General features: G+C 38.8%; 1 protein-coding gene across 2 annotated transcripts; it reads left to right on the top strand.

Annotated features, from left to right (window-relative positions):
• The first annotated feature begins 311 nt into the window (after positions 1-311).
• On the top strand, positions 312-8378 carry LOC125008916 (afadin- and alpha-actinin-binding protein-like). 2 transcript variants are annotated; one of them, XM_047586322.1, is made up of 14 exons: positions 312-435; positions 1887-2001; positions 2362-2513; positions 2797-3000; positions 3241-3351; positions 3443-3578; positions 3679-3754; positions 4043-4232; positions 5056-5206; positions 5663-5799; positions 6102-6272; positions 6384-6501; positions 7299-7443; positions 7542-8378. In XM_047586322.1, exons 2-14 carry the CDS (start codon positions 1983-1985, stop codon positions 7684-7686), a joined length of 1755 nt encoding a protein of 584 aa, XP_047442278.1. In that variant the 5' UTR covers positions 312-435; positions 1887-1982; the 3' UTR covers positions 7687-8378. The 2 variants fall into 2 exon arrangements, with proteins under 2 accessions (XP_047442278.1, XP_047442277.1); XM_047586321.1 differs by having other exon boundaries at positions 6099-6272.
• The last annotated feature ends 1940 nt before the right edge of the window (positions 8379-10318 follow it).

Genomic DNA, 10318 nt, shown 5'->3' with positions numbered 1-10318 from the left:
ATCAATTGAAACGTTTGACATTTTGGATATCTATCTCCTTAGTTTTCTTGCTTAACAGTTTTTAAATACCCAACAAACATCACAGATATTACTGCTACAAAAACGGTTCTATATATCAAAAAGAAAACGTGACTTCTCGCGTTACCTTCATATTTTTTTTTAGGTCTGCTTTTACACTAAACTGTCATAACTAAAAACCCATTTTAAAAATTAATTAGCTCTTACAGACTCTTACAGCGCCCTACTGCCAACAGCCAATCATAATGAGCCGTGTTCGGTTGCTAGACAACCGGTCAGCCAATTAGCGCTGAGTTTTGTTTGCGTGCAGTGGTGTGTACTGTCACTGTCTGGGACCGACCGACATGGCTTAAAGACCTAGCTGGTCTTGCTGCAAGCTGCAGTTAGGAAATACCACATTACGAACGTCAGCGTTAAGTGAGTACTCGAAAAATGTTGTTGATTTCTTGATGAACTGAATATGTAAAACGTCTACCGTGAGGACCCATGTTTGTAGTTCGGCATCGGTGTCGGATTGTTTCAGGAGGTTGCGCTGCTAAACGGACAACATATCTGTTGCTTCGTGTTGTTTTATTTAACACAACGCAATGTGTATTGTTATTTTGTTGTGTCTACGCGAAGCTTAACTTACAGTTAAATTAACGTTAAATAAACGTTAGTTGAAATAGCTGCTAGCTTTACTTTAGCATGCTGACTTGTTTCACGAGAGTCATGGTTTTCATTCAGCTTTCTGGCCTGACCAAGCAACGAGAGACATTAAAGTAAACGAAATCCTAAAACTCTTTCTATAGAAAGTCAGACATTTGTTTGTCTTATCTAGCTTTACTTGCTAGTGCCGTAGGTACGCCTTCATAAGAACTTGAGTTAGTCATGTTAGTCTCAGAGAGGCGCATGTGTACTTTTCTGCACCTCATTTACAGTGTGACAGAGCGATAGACAAACTTGGAATGGCCTGTTAAAGATCTGTTACATTATTGTTATTGTTGTTAGTTTTACGCTTAACTTGTACACAATAAACATAAACTGGATGCATGAAGTGCCAGGTTATCTCAGCATCAAATATGAACAAATAAAATATATAAACTGCAAATATATAACACATGCACCTGAGTGACCATGAAGCAGAAAATCCTCTCTGTCTGTGTTAAATGACTATTTGTAAATGACGACTAGACTAAATGAATTAAAGGTTAACACATGTTGAGCAGTCTAAGCCAGGCCTAGTCTCATTAAGCGTTGTGGCGGCAGGCTTGCCATCTGTCATACCTGGCTGATTAAGTATCACCAAACAGAAATGTTAGATCCCCTGAAGTAATGACTTACACCTTCTGATAACCAGAAAGGATTTTGAAAATCATAAAATTTGCTTTTCAAATGATGTTTTCAGGAGCAGGTTATTTTCATGCTGTGGTAGCTGTGGTCCAGAGATTAAATATAAATTATGCTGTTCATTTTTATTTACCATCAGTGTACGATATATGTACGAAAAAAAGGTTAAACACATTAACGCAGTTTGCAGACATGTTTTTGATTGTGTGTCTTCACAGACAAATCACCATGGTGTCTATCTGGGATTAGTCTGATCAGCTGATTAGCGCACTGAGATAAGATGGTAGTCTGTTCTCAACCTGTAAACTGTTAAATACTCAGCTGGCAGTGACAACTCTGTAAAGGACTCTCTAAATGACCACATATTCATTATAGGATTTTAAAAGATCTGTAGTTTCTTGAACATTCAACTTCGTGCCTCCTAAATAGTTGTTTGGGTTGCTCCATGTTTCCATCCCTCACCACTGCATGTGTACTCTTGATGCCTTGTAATCCAGACGTTATTGAAAGGCCATTGCTAATCTGACTGTCTATTTCAGGAGCAGACTGCGTAGGTGAATCTTGTGTCCAGTTCTTTGTATCCTGCACATGTGGTAGATGATCCAGAAACGTAGTCAGAAAACCACACTGCAACAATGCCAGAGTCCTCACTGGGTGAGTTTGGATGTTGGATGACCAGCGAATTTGCTTTTACTGTATTTTTCTCAGATGCTGTACAATATTTTATAATATGTGTTTATAGTGGCATTGAATTAACTACTATGTTCTGTCCACAGTTGTGAGTACTGTACTTTTTAATCAATAAGGAATAGGATCACAAATGTAACAGTAACGCACAGGTTACAAACAAGTAACACAAATGACAGATGGATGCTATTTTTTAGCTTTTGTGCCAGGAATAACCTTGATTCCTTTAACATTTTACTTTCAATGTACAGTTTTTCTTTTGTGGTATTATGATAAAATTAGCATAGCACTATATATATTTGACAAGCTTTTTATCTTTCCCATAAGTCAAAGAGGGTCACAGCAGCTCAGCTGAATGTAGAGCATCCCCCATGAGGCAGTTTAGCCTGTCATCGCTGCCACTGCACAGAAGTTCCTACATGTTCAGTACTTTCTGCACTGAGCACAACGTGAAAGAATGTCTATCACATATCAATCAGGTAGGTTTTATGCATGTCTGATGTAGTAATCAATGTCTGTAAGCATGTTCCTAGAGGTCTAACGTGTTGTAATGATTATATTATAATGACATAGTGTTTACATAACTTCAGCATCCTTTTTTTTTATATTTATTTTTTTTATTGGAAAGCTTAAATCATCATCTGACTAATCTTTTAACAAACCTTATCAGATAGTTTGTTCCAGGCACTTTTCTGTGATAAAGAGCTTGCTATATAAATGGTCGTCCACATCCATTTTTTCCTTTACCATCTCTTTTAACAGGAGGTGTCATCTATTGGCCTCCCACCAGTCTGGACAGAGTCGACCGACAGCTCAGAGCTAAATATTGTGCCTGTGCTAAATTGCATGTATGACCTGATTCAGTTGCACCGCAGGGGCCTCAGAACCCTGGAAAACATGGAAGTGGAGCAGCTCAAGTCCAACAGCAATGTGGACCATCTGCAGCTCACCACCACTCGACTAAAGGTACAATAACTCACCTGACTTCTGTGATAAGAATTACAAAGTACATAGTCTTTAGTTATAGAAACTATTATTGATAAATTGATACTTGATGGTACAGAAACTAAAACTAAAGAGTTTTGCTTCTTTCTGTCATGTCAATAATTCCACATTCTTAATTAATTACATTGAATTCCATTTGACTATATTAAAATCTGCAAAAATTAGTTTTCTGTTAGTTACTTTGTCCACGGTATTTTGTAGGAACAGCTTGAACTTTCTAAAAGAGAAAACACAGGACTTCTTGAGAGAGAACGGCAGCTACAGCTGAAAGTGAAGAGTTTGCAGAACTGCCTGAAAAATGAAAAAGAGGAGGTACTATATTAAGAATTAGTGCTACAGCTAATGTGGAAATATATCAACATGTGTTCTTCTAAGAAAAAACAACTTATTTTTATCTTGGCAGGTACAAAAACTTCAGAACATAATTGCAAGCCGCGCCAGTCAGTACAATCATGAGATGAAAAGGAAGGAAAGAGAATTTAACAAACTGAAGGAGCGATTGAATCAACTTCTGGTGGATAAAAAGGAGAAGAAACAAGGTAAAATAGAAACTCTCGTCTGGTTAAAAGGTCAAACTCCACATGTCTATATGACTTTGACTGATTTTATTTTCTACATTCTGTTACTCTTGCTTTCCAGCCATTGATGTATTAAACAGCATTGGGAGAGCTGATGGGAAGAGAAGTCTTTGGAGAACAGATAAGACAGAGGCAAAGTAAGTTCACCTCTATGGCTTGACTCTGTACTTCAAGATAGATTTGCTAAACAAAAACTTGCAGGAATACAGGGGGAATAAACTGTATGATTAGACTTTAGTCTCTTTACTCTGGAGTCTCAAACAAGAGAGACTCCAGAGTGGTAATGCGAGAAGTCACGTTTCTAGGTGACACAGATTTCGTAAATCACTGTTGGGTGGTCTTGGGAGCTAACTTTCCTCTGGATAAGTGGGACAATATGTCTATAACTGATGAATAAAAACAAACATTTGTGTTTCTCCATTTAGGCACGAGGGTGAGATGTATAAGACTCTGCTGAGCGACTACGACACCAGACAGAGGGAGCTTGTGCTGGAAAATGCAGAGCTGAGGAAAGTGTTGCAGCAGATGAAAAAAGACATGGTGTCCATTCTGAATTCAAGAAAATCTGCTCTGAAAGGCGACAGATATGAACATGGCAGCATACAGGATGGACAGGTTATTTCCCTTCCTTAATATTCACCACAAATCCCAAGCAGCTGCTTCCACTGCTCTCTCCTCTTTGACTATACACTGATCAGCCACAACATTATGATCAGGAAAAGTAAATAACATTAACCACCTTGTGACAATTCAATGTTCTGCTGGGAAACTTTTGGACAAAGCATTCATGTGGATGTTACTTAGACATGTAGCACCCACCTAGACCAGACCAGACACCTCTTAATGGCAGCACCCATCCCCAGACACACAAAAACGTTTTAGGAACAACTCAGAAAACATGAAGAACAGCACAAGGTGTTGACCTGGCCTTCAAATTAATTCCCAAACTGATTAAGTATCTGTGGGCTGATCCACAGAGGCCCCTGCGCTCAACCCATAGGACCCAAAGACCCCCTCTAACAACATTCTGTTGCCAGACACCACAGGACACCCTCAGAAAGTCCATGTCCATTCCCTGGCGAGTCACAACTGTTTTGGAGGCACAAGACCTACACAATATAAGGTCATAATGTTATGCCTGATTGGTGTAGATTTTTGAATATGTACGTATAATTTAATTCAGTTTTATTTATGTAGCGCCAGTAACAATACCAATACAAATTGTCTGAAACCTCCAGACCATGCACAAAGGCAACGGTAGCAATCATATAGGGGGACCTATCTGCTTGAGGCCAGCTGGGTAGAGACAGAAAAAGACAATGTACATTTATTGAACTACTTTTTTCTTTTTCCCTCTGGTATATTCATATATTGGCATTTTAACTTTCAAACAAGTTATTTAGATTGAGATTGAAAAATATATTCACCATCTTTTAAGGCTGCCTCAGAGGAAGAAGAGGAAGAGGCGTTTGATTCCAGTAAGGAAAGCGTAGAGCTGTATTGTGTTCAAGCCCGGGAGAAACTAACCAACAGTATTCGTCTCCAGTGGAGAAGACTCAAGAGCCATGTTGAAAGACTGGACAGCCAAGGTAGTCTTGACACGTCATTCTGTCCCTGTTTTACATGAATATACATGAATAAGATTCGTCTAGAGAAGATCATTAGACAACATTTTGATTAAAGGAAGCAAGGACTGAACACAAATGATATCATCATGGCACTAGTGAACATTACTAAGTATTAGTGCCTTGGGTATATTCTCTACTCAGAATTTGTCAGAGAAAAACGTGTATGGTCGAACTCTGTCATATCAGTCAATTGTACTGGATGCTCCAGGTGTTGTTACCTCAATCATGTCATCTGAAAGTTGAGATTAGTTTAACTCGATACAGGCCCACTTTGCATCACTCATTTTCATTAAAAGTCAATGATCTTTTGTCACCACATTTTTGCTGACCTCCTCCTGTGTGTCCGCTACTTCCTGTCAAACTTAGTACACAGAAGATGCACTTTATATGAACGTAACTGATCTTTTTTTTGTTTAGTATCTTTGGCTCAGATTGGTGTGAGTAAAAACACTGATGCTGTTCCTCGAGAGACCCATGAGGAGGAGATGGACAGACTAAAGCTGGAGATCCAGCAGTGCAAAGACTTTATTCAAACACAGCAGCAGCTTTTACAGGTAAGGGAATACACACCGTTTTTTACAAGGGCCACCATATGTACGTACAAACTGCAAAGGTTAGAACACATTGCTGAGTTAAAGCACTGTATTCATTTTGTCTTTAAATTTCAGTTCTTTTCCGTATTTACCGTATGTTTTTAAGTATCCATAAAAGAGAAGGTTACGTCTCCTCCATTTAATGTAACACAAGCACCTTAGTTCAAACCTGCTTTGCATGTTGGACAAAACAATTCATAATGCTTCCCTGAAACAAATGTGGCTGAACAAGACCATGTCTGTTCTCACTCATCTTGTAGCAGCAGCTAAGCTCTTCATGTGATGAGGAGGCTGCATCCCTGCTCAGCGACTGCTACATGCTACAGGAGAAGGAGCGCCTCAGAGAGGATTGGAAGACCTTAGATGAACAGAGAAGGATCTTTGAGAGGGAGAGGAGCAACTTCACTGAAGCAGCTATTAGACTGAGCCATGAGGTGATTTAAAAATAAGCCTAAAGTTTAATTCACGGAAGTTACATGATTAAAAGACTACATTTTCTGTGTTTAGGTTGTTACGCAACTACTTACTTTTCTTTCATCTTGCAGAGGAAGGCCTTTGAGGAGGATCGCGCGACATGGCTCAAACACCAGTTTTTAAACTTGAGTCCATTTGCAGATTCAAAGAAACCCCTGCTATCAAAGTCTAAAAGTGCCTTTTTAATATGTGAGTATCTAACTCTTTGTGATTCCTTTACTGATGTCACCTCACAGCAATGGTGACTAATAATATTTAGGGCAGAACAACTAATCAGATTAAAGCTTTAGATTAAGTGTTTCCCTATGTCTTCTCACTGTCATTACAAGTGTCAAAGTCCTGTTATACTCTGAGTGTTATGGATGAGTCAGACTAAATTGTCTATAGCTGCAATCTATTTATTTCTTTCTTTATTGGGACAGTACATATTAATGAACATTAACATGTAAATAATACACCAGATTGCCTTGACAGGTTGATGTAAAGTTAACATAAAACAAGAAATAGAAATTAGTAACAACAAGAAAGTGCATTGTTTAACAGAAACATACATTTTAGTCATAGCATAAAGACATAAGATATTTGACATGGAACACACATACAGCAGTATGATTAACAAGGTATCAGGTGTTGCTCATTACAGACCAGGAAGCAGTGGGGGTGAAAGTGCATGTTACTGGGGGTAAAGGTGCAAGTGCTGATTGTTGTTGCACATTGCCCAAAGCGTAAGATGGTGTAGAGTGCTGGAGTAGATTGCACATAGCCCTATTGTACATGAATGTAAAATACTAGGTGAAATTGCACCTTGACTTATTGCACACAATGTAAAGTGCTGGTGTAAATGATTTCATTCCACTTAAATGAAAATAGTCTGTTAAAACTGGTTTAAAGGTTGCAGGATAGAGTACAGTTACAGTATAGATACATTTTTCCCAGCTGTGTTTTTACTGATAGAGATCATTAGTCCCGGTCTTTTCTGATTTTAGCAACCGAAACAGAGGTGAATGCAACTGCAGAAAAGCTCATCAATTGCCATTCAGGCACACTCTCCCCCACAGCCAGAGGTGTCCCACTCACATCACCTTCCACGGCTGACCTGTACCGAACACTTTGCCTTATTCCCGAAAACAGGTACAGTGTCTTTATTAGTACTGTGTAAAAATCTTGATACTATGTATCCGTATGAATGCAGTTATAGTTTGTCCCTCACTGTGAAATGTGATTTGCAGCACAACGAAACCAAAGAAAGAGACAGGGCGTGTTGAAGAATCAAGCATCTTTTGTGGAAATGTTCCAGTCCGTCACAAACAGTGGGATGACAGCGAAGACGACAGTCGTCGCATACTCACACGGGAAAAGAACAGCTCTATATGAAGCCAGAAACTTTCATCAGTTGAATTGTTGTTTGTGTCCATTAAATATAAATGTGAATACTTGAAGATAGACAGTAGCTGCCAAGCAAGAGTTCTGGTTAGCTACTCGTGAACTGTGACTGACAGAAACAGTCACACTCGTGAACAGTGTGACAGTTTTAGTATGTGATAAATTATTTATTTATATGGTACTGCAGATATATCTTAAGTTTAGCATGTTAATCTACCTTTTCAGTTCAGATGTGCAACAAAGCAAGAAGTTACATGCCCTGGTATTACGACATGGCTTGCCCTGAATGTTCACGTTATTTTATCATGTTACACTTGATGTTACTGATAATTGTCAGATTTGGTGCTGCCATTACTCTTAATGCAATAATTGACAGGGTGAAATAGAATAAACGTAGTATGTGTGTGTTTAGTTTTAATATTAGCAGCATTTCTTTGTAGAAAATGTTGCAGTTAGGTTGCTAGCAGATGATGTATGATGTTGCTGTTGAACATGAAGAAACACAATAACATAATGTCATAAAAGTTGAGGCTTGGTCACTGTTGCAGATATATGAATGTAAATTCGTATCACTTTTTTTTTTTATTACTCAGCTTATCTTAGTGGATTTATATTGGCACTGGAATGTGATGAATTGATCTAGGAAATCTTCATTATAATTTTGTAAACACAAAAATTTTTACTCTCATTTGACTGTTTTCAGGGTGGTGAGGCCCTCAGAAAGAAACTGTTTTTCATTCCACTGTCCATGCTCTAATATGTGTGTAGCGCCTCCTAGAGGGCAACATCTCAAACAGCTGAGAAACAGGGTGTGAATTGTCATTAATGATGTTGCGAGTTCTGCTGAGGCACAGTGTGGTGTGTAGATGTTCATCAGAGAGGGAAGAGCGCAGCCAACAGTCCTCTGGGCTTCCTTGACTGTCCTCTGAAGCCTCGCTCTACCCGCTTCGGTGCAGCTCCAGTACCATGTGGACACACAGTAAGCCAGCAGGCTCACTATGGAGGAGGGGTAGAAGCCCAGCAGCAGCACCAGGTTGTTCCTGGGATTGAAGTAATCCAAAAGTAACTAAAAGTAATCAGGTACATTATTTTTATATTGTGATACGTAGAGTAAGTTACTGATTACAATTTTTAACAGGTAACTTGTAATTGTACTGGATTACATTTTCAAAGTAACCTTTCCAATCCTGGCAGGACGTTTGTGTGGGTGTGATCTGCTATCCCGCCAATAGTTCAACACTACACACCTCAGAGCCAGGATTGAAACTCTGCTAACGTTTCAGACAATTTGCTGAAAACTTCAGGCTGTTTTACAAAGGCACAGCCAGTTTTATGGATTCAACTGTGTTGAGGGCTGACAGTCCCAATAGGGGTCTGATTAAAGGGGCTCAGTTTAGCGCCGCCTCGAAGAAGATGTACGCAGACGTCTTCTTCAGCTGCTGCCTTTCAACTTTACCCAAAGCAATGTTGAATACCTGGTTCTGTCATGACGGCAGCCACAACCCATCCAAAGCTCTCCAACCCCAATTTAACAGTATTCCTTGAGAGAATTTTAGAATCTGTTTACTGGAGACATCTAAAGCATTGAAGCAGTGAAGATTTCAAAAGAGGATCTACTTTGTTTTCAATCTGAGCCCCGATCAGGATGTTGTGGCTCTCTCCCCGGTGTCCAGAGAGGAAGTGTGACACAAACAATGTCATGGTGTCTGAATTTGCTAAAAAAAAAAAAAAATATCCCATTTTTTGTGGGGGAAATTGCAACCACTTATCTTGTTCTTTTCAAATGTTTACAGATTTTTGAAATGAGAATGAAATGAAAAAGTTAATGTTTTGAGTTTCATAAACTGTATACAGGCTAGTGGGTTAGTCACAGAGCTCTCAGGAATATTAAGCTCTGACAGTACCTAGAAATTCTGCCCATCTTTTAGGATCCTGTGAGGTGTTTGACCCAATCAAGCAGACCATGGCCCGTGGTGTGGGTGCCTGCAGCAGTGGTATGTTTTATTTTCTACAAGTATTTTTAGTAAAGGAATGATCAAGACAGCAATTAGTCATACTTAAAGGTTGAAATGCTGTATTACAGATGAACACATTTTGTGCAACAGATGCACTTTTAAAATATAAGTATAATATAAGTTTAATTTGAATCAAATGACTGTTAAAATGCCCTGGCTCTCATCATCCTGGTGAAAGAAGGCTCTTCTTTTAGTGTCTGGAAGAAACGGTCCTATGTTATCCTTATACCATAACAAAGGGTTACATACATACATGTTACATACATAAATGCCTTTATCACTGCTTTCACAAAATATTTCTCAGTGTCTGTAAAATAAATTTGAGAGGCTATGTTATGTCTAATACACTACCGTGTATTACTACAACACCACACTTTTTGCAGTTTTTTTTTACTGAAAATTGTTCAGTTTATTGTGTCATTGCACTCTGAAATGTAAGCATAGAACAAATAAGCAATTTGAGGTGAAGAAATCATGGAATCAATTCATAGACCAAAATGTATTCTAAACTTTTGACTCATCAAAGTAGCCACCTTCGGCAGATATAACAGCTCAACACACTCGTGGCATTCTTTCTACAGTAGAAATCAAATATTCTTCAGAAAGTT

Source organism: Mugil cephalus, chromosome 6, assembly GCF_022458985.1.
Source record: "Mugil cephalus isolate CIBA_MC_2020 chromosome 6, CIBA_Mcephalus_1.1, whole genome shotgun sequence".
NCBI lineage: Eukaryota > Metazoa > Chordata > Actinopteri > Mugiliformes > Mugilidae > Mugil > Mugil cephalus.
The sequence above is the reverse complement of the archived record's forward strand: the minus strand, read 5'-3'. Positions and strand labels throughout refer to the sequence as shown.

What these genes read in the sequence shown, in the direction of transcription:
- LOC125008916 (XM_047586321.1), top strand. An exon ending in TAAAAAGGAGAAGAAACAAG is followed by an intron (nt 3,579 to 3,678) that starts GTAAAATAGAAA and finishes CTTGCTTTCCAG; the next exon opens with CCATTGATGTATTAAACAGC. An exon ending in TAAAAGTGCCTTTTTAATAT is followed by an intron (nt 6,502 to 7,298) that starts GTGAGTATCTAA and finishes TTCTGATTTTAG; the next exon opens with CAACCGAAACAGAGGTGAAT.